The sequence below is a fragment of the Mirounga leonina genome, unplaced genomic scaffold, assembly GCF_011800145.1.
Source record: "Mirounga leonina isolate KUSES-001 unplaced genomic scaffold, KU_Mleo_1.0 Mir_170, whole genome shotgun sequence".
Lineage (NCBI taxonomy): Eukaryota > Metazoa > Chordata > Mammalia > Carnivora > Phocidae > Mirounga > Mirounga leonina.
The window spans coordinates 34,743,264-34,762,952 of NW_023270433.1; the positions used below are offsets into that span (position 1 = coordinate 34,743,264).

Consider the following 19,689-nt stretch of genomic DNA (forward strand, 5'->3'; position numbering starts at 1 on the left):
GCGGTTTCATACAATTAAACAAAAAGACCAGTAGTGGGCTATTGATTTCTAATATTGGCAGAGCTGAATACCATTTTTTTTTTAAAACATGTTTAAAATTATGTTTTTAGAGCTGATGGGAACCACAGCAGTTATTTAATACTCAAGGTTTTGCCTTAGCATAAACTGATATATCCTTATGGATCACAACAGTAAATATTATAATGTCTTTTTTGACATTTGCTCTATTACAGTCCTCCTGTCAGGCGCCAGAGAGGAAGAAGGGATCGTCTGTCTCGACATAATTCCATTAGTCAAGATGAAAACTATCACCATCTCCCTTACGCACAGCAGCAAGCAATAGAGGAACCTCGAGCCTTCCACCCTCCGAATGTATCTCCCCGTCTGTTACACCCTGCTGCTCATCCACCCCAGCAAAATGCAGTAATGGTTGACATACATGATCAGGTATAGTAACAGAATGTCCAGAAAATATACAATGCTAAAAATTGTGGCAGTTGATTGAGGTTGTTTGTTTTTTTGTTGTAAATTTCTTTTAATTTTACCTAAAAGGAAACAATTTTCCCTAAACTGAAGCTGTTTTAAAGTTCATTCTTCTTAAATTCTATGCAGCTTAGAAGAAAGTTGAACTTTAAAAAAATAGGAGCAAGGTTATAAGCTCAGAATGATTTCATGTATTGGTTGGAAATCACTGATAACAAGATTAATAGGAGGTACCAGACAGCTGGTTTGAATACACATTTCTATTTTCCTCTCCCAGTTTCTTGTGGATAATTCAGTAGGCAAGACAACTGGGTGCTTTGCTGATAGGTTTCCATGGGTCTCCAAAGGGATGACAGGTAGAAGGCTTCATTTCCCTTTGTTCTTGCTAGGAACTGAGGGACTAGTCAAGAAAAAGAGGGCTTGTCAGTCTTCAGAGCCTGAGAGTAAAGACCAAAATTGTTTGGATTTTTATGGAGTTTCTGAAGTCAAAAAAGCCACAAATCTAGATATATCTAATAAAGTTGCTGAATTTTAAAAATAAGGAAAAGTCTTTAAAGTTTGTAGACAGGAGAAATTAACAAAGGAGAGAAACTCAACTACCATTCATTTTTTCAACTGCACTAGATGATAGGAAACAATGAAAACACTGTATATTGGCAATTGAAAGAAAATATGATCTCCCCCAGGCACCATCTTCTGTCAGATGTATTCTACCCTATGTTAATCAAACACTTTATTTTTTTTTTTAAGATTTATTTATTTATTTATTTGAGAGAGAGAATGAGAGAGAGAGCACATGAGAGGGGGGAGGGTCAGAGGGAGAAGCAGACTCCCTGCCGAGCAGGGAGCCCGATGCGGGACTCGATCCAGGGACTCCAGGATCATGACCTGAGCCGAAGGCAGTCGCTTAACCAACTAAGCCACCCAGGCGCCCGTTAATCAAACACTTTAAAAAATTGATCACACAGTAAGAAGTTCTAAAAAGAAAAATTTTTCTAGACCACATTCTTTGTGGGCATAATCTGATAAAACTATAAATCATAAGTTTAAAAATAATTTTAAAAATGACACCGAGGGGTGCCTGGGTGGCTTAATCATTGGGCATCTGCCTTTGGCTCAGGTCATAATCCCAGGGTCCTGGGATCGAGCCCCACATTGGGCTCCCTGCTCAGCGGGAAGCCTGCTTCTCCCTCTCCCACTCCCCCTGCTTGTCTTCCCTCTCTCGCTGTGTCTCTTTCTGTCAAATAAATAAATAAAATCTTTAAAAAAATAAAAATGACACTGAAATATTTGAGGCAAGATTATAATTAAGGAAAATTAAAGGAAAAATCCTCAAAGTCGGTGAGATATGCCTAAAGCTGTTTTCTGAGAAAATTTTATAAACCTTCACTATTTATTTTAAAAATTGAAAATAAATGAACTAATTGCCTGAGTAATTAGGGGAAAAAATTACAGAGTAAACCAAAAGGAATTGAGAAGAATAAATTACCAGGAAACACAATTAGAATTAACAATACAGAAATCTTTTTTTTTTTTTTTTTTTAAGTAGCACAAAACCCAATCCTGTTGCTTTGAAAAATTGATAAGACTAACCAGCACCCTGTGAGCTTGGTTAAGGTGAAAAGACAAAATATATAAAGGAAGTAGGATTGATTAAAAAAAGACGTATATCCATACACATAGGAAACATTCAAAGAATTTTCTTCAATTGTAAAATGAAAACACCTGTTTCATAAGGGACGTTGGGAGAATTAAGAGTTAATCTATTTTGAGCACTTAAACTAGTACAAGTGGTAAGCACTCTATTATTTTGTTATTAGCTATTATAATGAAATTCTGTGTATAACTCTGGGGGGACAGGAAGAAAATGTGAAGTTCCAAAAATTGACCCAACAATAATAGAAAAATTTGAATTACCACATAAGTGTAAAAGCTACTTAGAGATTTACCATTGAAGAGGCACAGTGATTAGATGGCTTCACAGATAATTTTTCCAACCTATAAGAAACTCTCATGTAATAATATACAAATGATTTCAGGCTTTTCTTAAGACCAATTTTCTAATTATTTTATGAAGCTCATGTAATTTTAATATCAAAAGTAAATAAAGGTGAAGTAGTAATCCCTAAAGAACAATAGAAGAAGTCTTTCAAATACAAAGGAAGATTTTCTAAGTAGATGTTTAGAAATACAGTCTAGCAGCATATCAAAAAGAATAATAACCTATGAATAAATAAGGTTTATTCCAAATAAGAGGATAGCTTAATATGAAAATATTCATATTACATCAACAAATAATAGAAAATGATCATTTTATCAGAAGATGTTGAAGTCAGTTAAAATTTAATAAAAACTCTAATAAGGTAGAACAAAATGGAAATTACTTAAATATAATAAGTAAAATTAACGGCAAGTATCCTAATTGGCCAGAGATGAATCAGCAATTAGAGATGTTTGCTCTGTCCACTTTTATTTAATGTTATATTAGAAGTTCTACCAAATGGAATAAGATAATGTAGTTATAGGTATAAAACACTGAAAGGAATAATTATATTTTTCTCCTCACTATATAATTGTAGAAGAAAACACAAACTCTAGTTTAAGGGGCACCTGGGTGGCTCAGTCGGTTAAGCGGCTGCCTTCAGCTCAGGTCATGATCCTAGGGTCCTGGGATCGAGCCCCACGTCGGGCTCCCTGCTCAGCGGGGAGTCTGCTTCTCCGTCTCCCTCTCCCCCTGCTTGCGTTCCCTCTTTCGCTGTGTCTCTCTCTGTCAAATAAATAAATAAAAATCTTAAAAAAAAAAAAAAAAATTAAAGGATGAGATCCTGGGATTTGCTTCAATAAAATACAGGAAAGGGAGAAGTTGATGGAAATGAACTGGCTGTGGTTTAATGGTTTTGGAGGCTACGTGATGCATATGGGGGCTCATACTAATGTTGAACATGTTTGAAATTCTCTATAATATTCAAATAAAAACGTATCATTGAAAAAATCAAAATAATATAAGGAAGTTATGAAGCAATCTTAATAAAAGAAATTCAAGATTTCTTTTTTTTTAAGATTTTATTTATTTATTTGACAGAGAGACAGCAAGAGAGGGAACAGGAACAGGTGGAATGGGAGAGGGAGAAGCAGACTCCCTGCTGAGCAGGGAGCCCCATGTGGGGCTTGATCCCAGGACTCTGGGATCATGACCTGAGCCAAAGGCAGACACTTAACGACTGAGCCACCCAGGCGCCCAAGAAGTTCAAGATTTCTATGTAGAAGATTATAAAACTTTGTTACGGCAGTTTAAAGAAAAGCTGTCTAAATACTGAAGGTTTGGCTTAGAATATAGCCTTTTTGTAAAAACTGCCCGTTGTCAAAACTGACATTCAGAATATGTAGAAATAGCATAATCTCAAGTAAATTTCCAGGAAGTTTTTGGTGTAATTTGAAAAGCTGATTCTGTCATTTCTATGGCATTTTATAAAGGACCTGGAATTATCTTAGAGTGGGGGAAAGCAGGCTACTGCTGGCTGTTTTTGTAGTTTTTTGGAATGCAACTATGTTTGTTTATTTATCATCTATGGATGCCTTATGCAGAGATCAAGATGCCCACAAGCCTAAAATACTTTCTGGCTCTTTAAGAATAGTTGGCTGACTGGCACTGTGGTCTAGTCGGTAAGACCAAGTGGTTCTCAGAGTATGTCCTAGATCATCTGGCCAGCAGCAGCAGCATCACCCATACATTTGTTAGAAATGCAGGTTCTCAGACTAGACTTACTGAATCAGAAACTCTGGGTGTGGGACCCAGCAACCTGTTCTAATGCAGGTGATTCTAATGCCAGAATAATTAAATGGGCTAATGAAATAGAACATAAAGCCCAGAGATAAACCCACACATTTATGAATACTTTAATGATAAATGGCTTCAAATGAGTTGGAAGAAGACAGAATTTTTAATAAATGATGCTGGGACAATTGGGTATCCAAATGAAAACATGAAACTGGATCCTTTATCTCATACCGTTCACAAAAATCAGTTCCAGATATATTAAAGATGTAAATGTTAATGGCAAAACTATAAGCTTTTAAGAAAGTAACGTAGCAATAGCTTCATGACCTTAGTCTAGGGAAGGCTTTCTTAAGTAAGACATGGGAAAAGCACTAACCATACAGAGAACTGTTGATAAATTAAACTTAAAGAATTGTGTTCATTGTCAGAAATAGACTTAAACATATGTTTGTCACTTAATTTTTTGCAAAGGTGCTTTAAGGAATTCAAGGAGGGAAAGGAAGGTCTTTTAGTAATGGTATGGTGACAGTTGGATATCCATGCACATAAGTTGGAACCCTGACTCCTACTTGATATCATACACAAAATAAAGTTGGGTTCTAGATCTAAATGTGAAAGGTAAAAGATACTGTCTTCATAAGGTTGGCAAAGATTTCTTAAACAGGATATATAAATAGCCACTTACTGGAACACCAGCATAGTAGATTTCATTAAAATAAAAAATTTCTGCTCATCCAAAGACAGTATTTTAAAAGTGAAAAAGCAAGCCACTCCCTGGAAAAAAGTATTAGCAGTATTATTTCAGGGAAAAGACTGAATGGGAACAGAAAAAGAAATTCAGTAAACATTTCCATGAAAATCAGATTATGAGTGCCTGTGAACATCATTTTTGAAGGTTCTTTATCACTACAGCAAAAAGACAAAGTAAATAATTGTGTTGAATCTTAGCAGATAGAGTTGTACACGTACATAGGAAAAATTTTTTAAAAATCTAGAGGGCGCCTGGGTGGCTCAGACGGTTAAGCGTCTGCCTTCGGCTCAGGTCATGATCCCAGGGTCCTGGGATCGAGTCCCGCATCAGGCTCCCTGCTCCTTGGGAGCCTGCTTCTCCCTCTGCTTCTCTCTCTCTCTCTCTCTCTCTCTCTCTCTCTCTGTCTCTCATGAATAAATAAATATATAAAAAAAATAATAAAAATCTAGAATGAAGTTGGGTAAGATTGTTAACTTCAAGATACGTAAATAAAACTAGCACTAACCAATTTGATATGGAGAAAAATAACCTATTGACAATGTAATAGAACCTACAAACTTACTAAAGAACTTTGAGGAATAAATTATATAAGAGTAAATAAGATCTTTATGAAGAAAAGTAATTTCTTGAAGGACAGTACTATAGTATTGAACATGTGGCATAATATTCCAATGAAAAACCTTAATATAAAATTACGTGTCCTTTGTAAAGTAACGTAACCTTTAATATAGTTAGATTAATAAAAATCAAGACACCAGTGGGTTTTGAAAGGGGATAAAATTTGAGTTTATTTACGTAAGAGTAAGCATGTGAAAATGGCCAAGAAATAAAATGAAAAAGCATGGCAATAAGAAGAATTTGTCTTCCTACATCCTAATTTCTAGTAAAATAACTAAAGCAGTGGGGAGCCCAGGTGGCTAGTCATTAAGCGTCTGCCTTCGGCTCAGGTCATGATCCCAGGGTCCCCGGATCGAGCCTCCTGCTCAGCAGGAAGCCTGCTTCTCCCTCTCCCCCCCCCCCCCCCCGGGCTTGTGTTCTCTCTATTGCTGTGTCTCTCTCTCTCAAATAAATAAAATCTTAAAAAAAGATAACTAAAACAGCACGAATTTGGCACAAAGTATAAGTGGGAAGTTATTGAGTGGAAAAAGGTGCTATTTCCGTTTAGAGGGGAAAAGGATGTCTTAATAAATGGAACAAGTATTGCAAGAAAAAATTAGAACACTACTTCACACTATAAGCAAAAATAGATTTTAGTTGGAGTATAAATTAAATGTAAAAAATAAAAGTATTAGAAAGTTCAGGAGCATATTTTTTTTCATTCATTAGGAGCATAAATTTTACAAGTACATCTACTTTGATTGGAGGTGCTGGGAAATGGGCCCTATTGTTACTGTTAGGATTGTGGCTTACTCAGCCTTTTGCGAAAATGTAAAATTCACCCTTCTACCCTGAATCCCTCTTAAATAAATGAAACTACTAGTATGTAAGGATATATATTCAATGATATTTTTTTACAGTTGTGTTTGCATTGGTGAAGGAGTGAAAACAATTTGAATATCCCATTAGTATATTAGCGGTAGGACTGTGTTGAGTGTACTTGAAATATTTGGCTAGTATCAAAAAGAATGAATTGACTTTAACGCCCTTGAAGAGATATCTACAATACTAATTGAAGAAAGTAATTTGCAAGGTAATATCACTTATGTTAAGGGGAAAAAAAAAACATGACAATTTGTGGGTAATCTGTTTGTATATATTCATATGCTCATGGAGAAAGATGTTGAAGGATTATATGTTATTAACATTGTTTGCCTCAGGTAGGATAGGAATCAGACTGGCCAAGAGAGAAGGAAATTAATTTAACTTTCTTTATTCTACTTTACATTGTTTTACTGGTTGGATTTAAATTAAAAAAAAAATTTCCTGTTGGATGTGGCTAGGTATTAGAAGATACAGCTTTCATGTTTCCAAGTTTCTTCAGAAAAGTTTTCTCTATAAAGCAGACTAGAAGAGTTAATACAGCAGTTTATTATTCTCCTGGACTTTTCAAGTCTTTTTGAGGGTCAAGTTGAGTCTCAGTTCTGTGGGTTTCATACACTTTTCTTGAAACAGATGTCCTATACAATGACAAAGAATATTCTGGTTGAAACTATTGGAGAAGTACATTGTGAAACTCTGTGCAGATGAGAGGGGAATCAATAACGGCCCAGATTTTAATTTTTGATAGTTGATTTTTTATTCAAACAGCTGAAGTTCTAAGGTTCTGTTTTTCTTTCCTAATAGCTCCATCAGGGCACTGTCCCTGTTTCTTACACAGTAACAACAGTGGCACCACATGGGATCCCACTCTGCACAGGCCAGCACATCCCTGCTTGCAGTACACAACAGGTCCCAGGATGCTCTGTGGTTTTCAGTGGACAGCACCTCCCTGTCTGTAGTGTGCCTCCTCCAGTAAGTCTGCCGTCCCCTTAGAAGGGCTAAGTGTGTTCTGTAAGCAAACAGAATTGAAGAGTGCTCTTTGTAAAAACGCTTTTCATTTTCAAGTGAAAAAAGGCAATTTTATTGCAACAGCAATCTCAAAGCATACTGTAACAGTTTAATAAAATTAACTTTAAAACTTGGTATATTTTCAAATTAAATTATACATATTTGAATATCCTGAAGACAAAGCATGTATCAACACTGTTTATAATTAAACCTTGATAAAGGCTGGGTTTAAGGTACTAACATAGGATATTGAACTAGTTAGTAAGTTAGTCTCACAGGCTTTAGTGATCAACAATAATAGTCTAAGCACTTACTGGATTTTAGCAGGCACTTTGAGTGCTTGGTCTTATTTCTTACTGTAGGAAGCCTGTGGTGAAAGTGGTATCCCCATTTTCTAGATGATGAAATTGAAAATGACTTGCTTAATGTCACAGAGATAATTAGTATGAGAGAGCAGTGATTCACACCCACTTCTTTCTGACTCTTAAGCTTACGTTTTATCCTTTAATCCACCAACCCCCAGTCCAACCTCCTTATTTCACAAATGAGGTCGCTGAAATCCAGAGAATTTAAATGACTTGTCTAAGGTCTTCGAAGTAAAGCACTTTGCTGAAACTAAATATAATCCTAATATCCTTATTTGAATGTGAGATTAAAAGGAACACACAAATACCAACAGTAGTTTAATGTATTCATTTATCCCAACCTTGGTTTCTCAATAATGGATTATGGAATCAGTGTGCTGAATTAGCAGACTAAAATATTGAGAGACAAAACATAAAAGGCACTTAGTGAGTTGGGCTCTTAATAAATATCAAAATTATATAAAATTTTTGTAAGATTGAAAAGGAGAGGTTCTTGGAAGGGAAGGCAGTAATATCCGCTTCTTCAGTCAAGTAGAAGGAGCTTCCTCTTCTATGCAGCACTTTTCACCCCATTTCATAGGTGTCAAAAAGCTAAAGAGGAAGTTAGGTGTTTTGACTGATGTGTCAGAACGATATAAAATGCAGAATAATTACTAGTTACCAGTATTTTACTGATAGATGCAAAAATACACTACTATTTCATTGTTAATGTAGGTCATTAAGACACTTTGGTATGAATTTGAGCGGGATATGGCAATGACATTTCAATCTCAGTGATAGATTTTTTAAAAATTATTATTACTAGTTATATATTGAAACATTAAACAACAAATAACGATTTCTTTTACAGATGCTTCAAGCATGTTCAGTTCAGCACTTACCAGTACCATATGCTGCGTTCCCACCCCTTATTTCTAGTGACCCATTTCTTTTACATCCTCCTCACCTTTCTCCCCATCATCCTCCTCATTTGCCACCACCAGGCCAGTTTGTCCCTTTCCAAACACAGCAATCACGATCGGTAGGTATCTACTCTTATGTCTTTAATTTTCAGAGAATGTGTAGACCTAAGAGACAGATTAATTTAGTACATGTAATTTGTTACCATTTAAAAACTATAATTTAGGCATTCTTCTGGTTCTTAAAAGAATTAGGGAATTCACAGACATACAAATTAATATAAACATCTTTACCTAAAATTATCTTGGTTGCTTAAATTTTTCTAGTTCTTTTGTATAATTTAAATTTGTTCCTTCATATCTGCAGTCTTTCAGGAAGTAAGTCTGACGAAAAATTCAGTTCTCTTTTTTCCTTTTATGTATTTCTGAAATCTTGGAAAATGAAAGTATTATAAAATTGTTTATACTTGCTATAATAATTACATTCATTTAGGCAAGTAAAGTAAATTTCTGAGCCTCAGTTGTTTTTTTCTTTGTTTTCTGGGTTTTTTTGAAGTCCTGTTTTTCTACTATATTCTGATGAAAAGATGAGATCATCTATTAACATAGTTAATTCTGTCTTGGGACTGGAATTTAGCTGAGAGGCATATTGGGGTTAGAGGAGGTATAAGCACTGTAGAAGTGGAAGGGAGGGCACAGGAAGGAGGCCCAGATGTTTTTTGGACAGGCCAAGTTAAACAGCTGAACTGTCATTCAGGAAGAACAGGTAAGAGAACATATGGAATGGTTAAGGGAGAAGATTTCCATCCTGTGAAAGGAACTTGACCATGTATTCTAGCAGAACCTAACCATCCTTTACTAAGGATTTATACACCATGCTGGGTTTCAGGTAGAGATGAACTTAACATGGATACTCTTCTGACAACTATAGAAGCCAATTAGGACAGAAGTTTGGCTAATCCAAAAAGTTATAACTACTTCTACAAGAAAATCTTCTATTAGAATCAGGGCAGGATTGATGCCAGGATGTTCCTTAGCTTCCAGTACCTGAGAATTCAAGGTTAAAACAAAATTTTGCTATCACTTATGTTTGAGTTTGGAATCCTTTAAAAGGTCCAGTCACATAGCCAAATCAGAACTTAGGTTCACTTGTGGTGTCATAGTGTCAGCAGTTGGGATTTCTCTCAAGCATATATAAGCTCCCAAACTAAAGTGAAATTTTGTTTGAATAGTGAACAGTGTGTTGATATTGTCTAACTTCAGGAGGAAGTCAGACTAACTTTGAAGAATACATGTTCCTAAGAGAAACGGATACACAAAAATATGTACATAAATGTTCATAGCAGCATTATTCCTAACAGCAAAAAGCGGACTTCAGATGTCCATCAACTGATGCAGTGAATCATTTTTCAACTATAAAAAGGAATGAAATACTGATAAACTACAAGATGGATGAGCTTTGAAAACATTATGCTAAGTGACAGAAGCCAGATACAAATGACACATACTTATGAAATGTCCTAAATAGGCAAATTTGTAGAAATGGAAAGTAGATTGGCGATTGTCCAGGGCTTGGGCAGGACTGGAAAAATGGGGTAGTAGACTGCTAATGGGTACGGGTTGGAGGAGGAGGGGGGCTCTGGAATTAAATAGTGGTGATGTTCACACAGGTCCTGTGTGAACTACTAAAATCTACTGAATTGTATCCTTTTGCAGGGTGATTTTTTTATAGTATGTGAATTATATCTCAGTAAAACTATTGTCAAGAAGAAACATGCTGTGTGCTTTGCTTTTGTACATTGTCTCAGTGTTCATAGCATGCTTTTGAAGTAGGCAGTGAACCTGTGAGTCCTCTAGATAATATTGAGGTTCATATTAAGTTATTTATATAAAAGTCACATGGCTGATTAGTGACAACAGCAAATCTGTCTAATGCCAAAGCTCATAAGCTTTCTAATATAGCATCATGCCTGCTCTATCTTATCCCATTTAGCCCTGGTTCTGATTTATAAATATACACCTGCTTAATTTCATATACTAAAAATTAAATGTCTGAAAAAATTTTGAGTAGGTCAGTGTATCATGACTAAAAAGCAATTTTAACTTTCATATACTTTCAGTCTCCTTTTTAAGAGAAATTTCAAATAGTAAAATGTTATCTTTGAATGGATAGCGGAAATGTTTTAATGACCTGTTTCAGAGATTTTTTTACTGAAATCCAATTAAAGATAGGAAGATTTTACTATAGTCTGTATGTCCACATGTATAAATTTAGATTGGTGTAAACATCAAGAAATACATGACCTTAAAGGTGTTTTTGGGGGGGGGGGTTAATTTTTATTCTAAAACATAGTCTAAACACTGGTAGTATATTAATATATTAGTTTGCTTTTTTCCTCCCTCAGCCTCTGCAAAGGATAGAAAATGAAGTGGAACTCTTAGGAGAGCATCTTCCAGTAGGAGGTTTTACTTACCCTCCATCAGCCCATCCCCCAACATTACCTCCATCAGCTCCTTTGCAGTTCTTAACCCATGATCCTTTGCATCAGGAGGTGTCCTTCGGAGTAGTAAGTTTTCATTCATGGTTATTAATCTATTACTTGCTCTGATAACTTACTTGTTTTGAGTTGTTTCTATGTAACTCTACATATTTAGAATTTTAAATGTATTCTTGAAAGCATTTGGTTGGAAAATTGTATTTAAAAATACACCTAAGTGTGCCTGGGTGGCTCAGTCGTTAAGTGTCTGCCTTTGGCTCAGGTCATGGTCCCAGGGTCCTGGGATCGAGCCCCACATCGGGCTCCCTGCTCAGTGGGGAGCCTGCTTCTCCCTCTCCCACTCCCCCTGCTTGTGTTCCCTCTCTCTCTGTGTCTGTCTCTGTCAAATAAGTAAATAAAATCTTTAAAATAAATAAATAAATAAAAATCACCTAAGTGTATTTTCTTTTTTTAAAGATTTTATTTATTTCTAGAGAGAAAGAGAAAGCTGGGGGCGGGGGTGGCGGCGGCGGTGCAAGCAGAGGGAGAGGGACAAGTAGACTCCACGCTAAGCTCGGAGCCTGATGTGGAACTTGATCCCTGAAATCCTGACCCCAGCCGAGATCAAGAGTCAGATGCCAAGCTGCCTGAGCCACCCAGGTGCCCCAACCACTAAAAAATACAACTAAGTGTATTTTTTAAACTAGTTGTTGTATTTATGCTTTTAATAAATACCAAATGTTACTTAAATAGTAAGGAATTTTGTAGGTTTTTTAGGAAGAGAGATCATTCGACAGAATAAATAGTTACAAAAGTAGAATGATCTTAAATTGTTTTAACATTTTTCTCCTACAGCCTTATCCTCCATTTATGCCTCGGAGGCTCACAGGACGTAGTAGATATCGATCCCAGCAGCCAATACCACCTCCCCCTTATCATCCCAGCTTACTACCATATGTATTGTAAGTTCTGTTTTTCTCATTTTAGTGAATTCTGAATTTTGATGCCCTTGACATTCTCTTTCTTTTATGAATATCTTCTATGTGACATATGATTTAGGGTGTGTTAGAGATTTGTTTTTATTTAATGTTAAGGGGTGGGGATGGGGAACTATGTAAGGGTGAAATAAAGAGAAGAGCCAAGAACAAGGGAGAAGTGGGAGAGGAAGAAATTTGTGAGCCAGAAAATAGGTCATAAGGTTAAAAAATCAAAGGTAGAAAAGTTTACAATTTTTGCCTCTCTTACAGCTGTGATCACTAGCCACCTTTGAATATCCAGCTTTTTTTTTTCTTTTTTAATATTTTATTATTTGAGAGAGAGCGAGAGAGTGCGCACATGCACGCAGCAGGGAGGGGCAAGGAGTGAGGGAGAAGCAGACTCCCCGCCGAGCAGGGAGCCCGACATGGGGCTTGATCCCAGAACCCTGGGATCATGACCTGAGCCACCCAGGTGCCCCGAATATCCAGCTTTTGATGTTGCTGCTTTCCCAAGGAAAGAGGGACAGAGAAGTCATTTCTGTGCCTTAGAAATACTGTTAGGGTTAAGTTTGTAACAAATGCCCAAGGGTTACACATGATAGTTTTGAATTTCTCTCATTTAATGAGTTCAGAAGTAGGCAGTTCAGGGATTGTTAGCCCCATAATTAAGGAATGGTTCTACCATGTTCAAAATTTTATGGCTTTCTCTACATGATTGAAGTTGGCTCTTTGGGTTCTAGCCATTATATCTACACTCCAACTAGCAAAAATGAAAATGGATCTCTCTGCCTACCTGCCTCCTCTCAAGGATACTTTCATAGAAGTTGCATGTATTACTCCTGCCTACTTCCCACTGGCCAGAATTCAGTCTCAAATCTGTAATTACCTTCTAAGAAGACTAGGAAATGTCTTTATACAGAGGGCCATGTTCCTATACCACATTATTTTGATAATTTTAGCTGTATTATAAGTCTTAAAATCAGATGGTATCAGAACTTGGTTCTTAAGATTATTTAAAGTCTTACATGATCCATGTAAAGTTTAAAATCAGCAGATTGGTTTCTACTAAAATAGAGTTTGCTGGGATTTTAGTAGGGGTTGCATGAAATTTATAGATCAGTTTTGGAAGAGAATTGATATCTTCTAGTCTGCTTAACAGTATATTTCTCTATTTATTAATTTTTTAAAAAATTTTCCTGGTAGTATTTTTAGTTTTTAATTATATAGGTGTTGCAGGTGTTTTGTTAAATTAATCCCTGATGGGGCGCCTGGGTGGCTCAGTTGGTTAGGCGACTGCCTTTGGCTCAGGTCATGATCCTGGAGTCCCGGGATCAAGTCCCGCCTTGGGCTCCCTGCTCAGCAGGGAGTCTGCTTCTCCCTCTGACCCTCCCCCCCCCTCATGTGCTCGCTCTCTCTCTCTCAAATAAATAAAATAAATAAAATCTTTAAAAAAAATTAATCCCTGATGTTTCATTTTTTTATGCTATTGTGAATTGTATTTTTTTAATGTCAGTTTTTATCTCTAGTAAAGTCCTTTTCTTTAAAGAGTTGCCACTGATTAACACTGACCATTCTTTATTCTTTTAGCATTAACCTTATTCTTCCCAAACTGTTCTTTGAAGTAATGTACCAGTGTATCAATGCTAGTGTTGGTTGTTTTCACTGCAGATCAATGCTCCCAGTGCCACCTGCAGTGGGCCCAACTTTCAGCTTTGAATTGGACGTGGAAGATGGAGAAGTAGAAAATTATGAGGTCAGTCGGTGAACTATGAGTTTGTTTGGGTAGTGTTATATGCGTAAGAAGTATTGTTCTACTCATTCACTCATTCACCTAATTAAACATGCATTTGATATATCCTTTGTATGTTTCACAATACAAATATATCAAAGTGGTCAGTATCCTTAGGATATTTCTACATGTACCATATAGCTATGATAACAAGATAAGCTTGGTGCTGTATTAGAATTACATACAGTTATAATGAGAAAACAGTGAATTGTGATTGGGTGTTCTGAAAAGATTGTGTTTGAGCTGGTTCCTAAAGGATGGAAAAGCTGCTTCATGCATGAGATTGAGGTAGGGAAGGCTGGATATTCTTGAGGCATGATACACTGTTGGTGGCTTTAAGTGAAAGGGAGAAAATAGAGATTTGATTGAAAATCTCAACTGGCTGTTGTTGAGTATGTGTGCCCTGCTAGAGACATAATTTTGACTATTGTGGGAGGAAAGAGCTGCTAAATGTTTTGGTTCTCATGGCATCAGACTCTACAAAACTCTATTAGTAGCAAGAAGGAATAGATGGGAATGGTTAGACGTTAGTGGAAGGAAAACTTATTTAATAGGTTGAGCAAATTATAGAACCATGCGATTCTGAACTATGGGAACTGTAAATATAAAAGAGTAGATCTTGAGAGACTTTTTTCTTTTTTATTCTTAAAATTCTTAAATATGGTTTAAGTTGAGAGACTTAATACTAGAATCAGGTATTCATTGCTGAATGGTTTGTGGTAGTGTCGGGTTTGCATAGGGGGCTTGCAAAAGAAGATGCTCTGCGAAAAAGATTGCAATAGTTCATGAAGAAGGCAGAATGAAAGAAGACAGCAAGTCAAGTAGCTTATATTTTATATATTTATATAATATATTATTTGAGGTTAGGAATGGGAGGTGCAGTTCAGGGGTTGGAAGGTAACTTTGTATTGTTGAATGTGAGTGACAATATAACTTTTTTTGTGACTTTTTTTTATACTGCTAGTTACCTTTCTCACCCCAGCCTTACTCAGTCTCTATTTATACAGTGTGAATAGAACCTAGGGACAGAGAAGAGAAGCTTAACACACATAATCTTAAAGCACCTTTGGTTTTATTTTAACACATGTGGAAGAGATCAGGCCAAATACTATATAGTTTTCAAAATGGTATTACATCATTTTCCCTCTACCTATATAATCACACCACACTGCCCTTTGGATTCCAGTTCCAGATTTCTAGAGTGAGAAAGGGGCTGTAATAATTTCCTGGTTTTGTTTCTACACTTGCATGACTTTAATTTCATGCAAAGGAGTTGGTTATTCTTTAGGTATTCTGTACTAAAATTAAGTCATAAGTAATGTTGCTGAAGAGGACAGCTCTTCTTAAATAGATTATGGAAAAACAGTGATACCATCCCAACATAGGAAAAATATTTTAGGACGCCTGAGTGGCTTAGTCTGTTAAGTGGCTACCTTCGGCTCAGGTCTGGGATCGAGTCCCACATCGGGCTCCTTGCTCGGTGGTGGGCCTCCTTCTCTCTCTGCCTGCCATTACCCCCGCTTGTGCGTGCTCTTTCTCTCTTTCTCTCTCTCTCACACAAATAATAAAATCTTTAAAAAAAGGAGAGAAAGAAAAATATTTTTTATTTGGCATTGGAATACCTTTCTAAACTGTACTTTGGGTTAAGTATGTTTGATCTTTTGCAGCCATACTTTAATCCAGTCAAGACTCTTGCTTTTCTGGTTTTGAATCTATCCTCTGCATTCTTTTTTTTTTTTTTTTTTTATCCTCTGCATTCTTTCCCAAGTGCCTTTATTACCCTTGTCCTTCTGCCTAAGAACTTTCCCCCTCCTCTACATTTGGAAATATAACCGTCTTTTAAGACCTAGCTAAAAATACTACCTCTGTGAAAAGCATTTATAGTCCATTCCCAGATCTCAACGATTCCCTCCCTCCTTTTTGTGTAAAGTTCTTATAAAACTATGCATATTAATCATGTCCTGACTTTAGTTTATCTTGTTGCTAGATCATATAAATTCATTGAAGGCTTGATTATCATTATAGCCTCCATCCAGTAAGGACTTAATGAACATACTTTATTGAATATAATTGTTACAAGTTGTTTTTAATGACCACAGTGTCCTATAGTATATATAATAGAGGTATAAAAGATTTACATCAGCTATATCCTAAATTTTATCTGCTAATTGTAATTGGCATCAATTAAATTTAACAAATTACCATTTACCATTTTAGAGGGACTTAGAAGTGTGCATGGTAAAGGGGAGCAATTTATTTAGATGACCCAATTCTCCAAATAAGCTGTACCAAAAACAACATTGTGGGGTCATCATATTAAGACACAACTATCATATCATTAATTATTGAGGTTTTGGGAAATTGATTCTGTTTCTCTCATTGTCCATCATCATTTCATTATTAGCCATTCTCTTAACCCCGCAACTGCCTAAAAAAACAGGGGAAAGCAGCATACGAAGGGCTGCCAGATTGTAGGATAAAGCAAATGAGTAATTAGAGCCATTGAAAACTGGGAGAAAGGAGGTACTGGCATAAAATCAATAAGCATGATAACAGCATAATGGAAGCTAACGGTCTTAAAATCCATGATTTCTTAGTGATAACTTCAAAAAATAAGTAACTCACTGGTCTTTTCCTGCATTTTCTATTTAAATTATGCTACTGAGTACAGTTTGATAAGGGACACTGGCTCAGTATAGTAATATTTCATCTAATAAATAAGAAAGTGATAGAATATTACCATTTTGCCATCTTTAATGGACTAATGGACCTAAGCAGTGTTCCATTAGTGGCTGCTAACATAACAGGTAGACATGATGAGCCTTATGGAAATAGTCAAAGCTACCAATTTATAGGAAGTACAAGGGACAAGAAAACACAAGTCTCAGGGTAGAGGTAGGTTCGGTCAGCAAACTTCAGACTGGGAATTTATACAAGCAAGCCATTGACCTGATTTGTTCAACAGATATGAGTAAAAAAAGATACTAGAGACATACCAAGCAGTGGTAATATATGGGTTTATTTGGATCCTGATTTGAACAAACTACTTTTTTTAAATATTTTTATTTATTTGTCAGAGAGAGAGAGGCAGGCAGAGGGAGAAGCAGGCTCCCTACTGAGCAAGGAGCCCCATGCGGGACTCGATCCCAGGACCCCGAGATCATGACCTGAGTCAAAGGCAGGTGCTTAACCGACTGAACCACCTAGGCGTCCCTCCAACCTAGACTTTATTAATGATAAACTCTGGCCTAGTCTTCTCAGTCCAGACCCAAATAATTAACTCCTTTGAGAGATGCCCGGGTGGCTCCGTTGGTTAAGCATCTGCCTTTGGCTCAGGTCATAATCCCGGGGTTCTGGGATCGAGTCCTGCATGGGGCTCCTTGCTCAGTGGGGAGCCTGCTTTTCCCTCTCCCTCTGTACTTTCCCTACTTGTGCGCTTTCTGTTTCTCTCTCACTCTCTGACAAAAAAATAAATCTTAAAAAAAAAAAGTTTTTGAAAATAATTGAAACAATCAGAGGCATTTGACATTTAAGGAATTGTTAATTTTTTAGGTGTGATGATGTTATTGTGGTTATATTCTTTTAAAATGTCTTTTATTTTTTAGAAGGGTGATTCTCAACTTGGGGACAGTTTTATTTCCCAGAGGCTATTTAGCAACATCTAGAGACCTTGTTGGCTGTTACAACTGGGGGTAGGGGGTTATTGGCATCCAGCAGCTAGAGGCCAGGGATGCTGCTAAACATCCTACAGTGTATAAGGACAGCCCTCCCACAGTAAAATTTTGTCCAGCCCCAAATGTCAGACGTGCTGAGGTAGACAGATTGTTTTAAAGATACACACAGAACGATTTTACCAATTAAATATAATGTTTTAGCTTTGTTTCAAAATAATTTGGGGTTTTAGGAGTGGATAGTACTCGATGAAATTAGTCATGAATTGTTGAGCCTGGGTTATAGGCATGTGGAAATTCATTATACTGTTTTTCTAGTATTGTATATATTTAAAATTTTCCATAATAAAGGTTGAGTTTTTCTTTTGTTTGTTTGCTTTTAGGGTTTTTTTGATTATTGAAATAGAAAATTTAAAGAGAGGGACACCTGGGTGGCTCAGTCGGTTGAGCATCTGCCTTCAGCTCAGGTCATGATCCCACGGTCCTGGGATCGAGTCCCACATCGAGCTCCTTGCTCAGTGGGGGGCCTGTTTCTCCCCCTGCCTGTGCGCGCTCGCTCTCTCACAAATGAATAAAATCCTTAAAAAAAAAATTTAGGGGCGCCTGGGTGGCTCAGTCGTTAAGTGTCTGCCTTAGGCTCAGGTCATGGTCCCAGGGTCCTGGAATCGAGCCCCACATCTGTCTCCCTGCTCATTGGGAAACCTGTTTCTCCCTCTCACACTCTTCCTGCTTGTGTTCCCTCTCTCACTGTATCTCTGTCAAATAAATAAATAAAATCTTTAAAAAAAAAAATTTTTAAGAGAGATGAAAATTGTCTCCTTTTTCCCTCTCTAGGCCCTGTTAAACCTGGCAGAGCGACTGGGAGAGGCTAAGCCTCGAGGACTGACTAAAGCAGATATCGAACAGCTTCCTTCTTATCGGTTCAATCCTAACAACCACCAGTCAGAACAGACTTTGTAAGTATATCTTTCCTACATCACTCTGAAATTTCTTTTTCTACCTTTATAAAATAAAGCTTGAGAGTCAAGGGTAACTTGATAAAGATAAGTAGTCTCTATTGCATACTCCAGGCCTGTGCTGTTTGGTAAGATAGCCACTAGTTATGTGGGGCTGTTTAAATTAAATAAAAAGTTAAGTTTCTTTATTACACTCACTAATGATGCTGTGTTAGATGTAGAACGTTTCTATCTCAGAAAGTTCTGTTCGACCGTCCTGTTCTGGATTTTTAGGTTGCCTAGAAATTTTATGGTTTCTATTTCAAACTTTAGAATATTTTATGTAAGATTGAAGAGTCTCGTACATGTACAGGTTGAGGTTTTTACCCAAATATTCTGCTTATTATGGTATCTTCAGTAACAGCTTTACTGAGACCTAATTCACATGTAAAGTGTACAATTCAGTGGTTTTTAGTATATTCAGAGTTTTGCAACCATCTTCAAATTCAAATGTACACCATTTCTTCACCCCAAAAAGAAACACCTTGCCCACTAGCAGCCATTTCCCATTTTCCCCCAACCCTATCTAGTCCAGTATAGCCTCCCACTAATTTACTTTTTTATCTCTGTAAATTTGCCTGTCCTGTACATTTCACATTAATGAGATCATACAATATATGCTCTTTTATGTATGGCTTCTTTAACTTAGCATAATGTGTTCAAGGTCCATCATGTTGCTTCTATCAGTACTTCTTCCTTTTTATGGCCAAATAATATTCCGTTGTATGGATAACCAAATATTGCTTATCCCTTCCTCAGTTGATGGACATTTAGGTTGTTTCCATGTTTTGACTAGTAGTAGTAATAATATCGTGAACAGTTGTGTACAGAATTTTTCTGGGGATATATGTTTTCATTTCTCTTGGGTGTCTAATAGATCATATGGTAGCTTTGTTTAACTTTTTTTTTAAGTTTTTATTTATTCATTTATTTAAATAGTCTCTACAACCAGCATGGGGGCTCGAACTTACAACCCTGAGGTCAAGAATTACATGCTCTTCTGACTGAGCCAGCCAG

General features: G+C 36.6%; 1 protein-coding gene across 7 annotated transcripts in view; it reads left to right on the forward strand.

Annotated features, from left to right (window-relative positions):
• The window catches only part of RNF38 (ring finger protein 38), a 119,466-nt gene that overhangs the window by 93,698 nt on the left and 6,079 nt on the right, over window positions 1–19,689 (forward strand). For all 7 annotated transcript variants that reach the window (XM_035016300.1, XM_035016301.1, XM_035016306.1 and 4 more), the window contains 7 exons: window positions 234–447; window positions 7,296–7,463; window positions 8,715–8,885; window positions 11,169–11,330; window positions 12,096–12,202; window positions 13,886–13,970; window positions 18,512–18,633. In XM_035016300.1, the coding sequence (XP_034872191.1) occupies window positions 234–447; window positions 7,296–7,463; window positions 8,715–8,885; window positions 11,169–11,330; window positions 12,096–12,202; window positions 13,886–13,970; window positions 18,512–18,633 (1,029 nt within the window). The remainder of the gene's footprint in view (window positions 1–233; window positions 448–7,295; window positions 7,464–8,714; window positions 8,886–11,168; window positions 11,331–12,095; window positions 12,203–13,885; window positions 13,971–18,511; window positions 18,634–19,689) is intronic.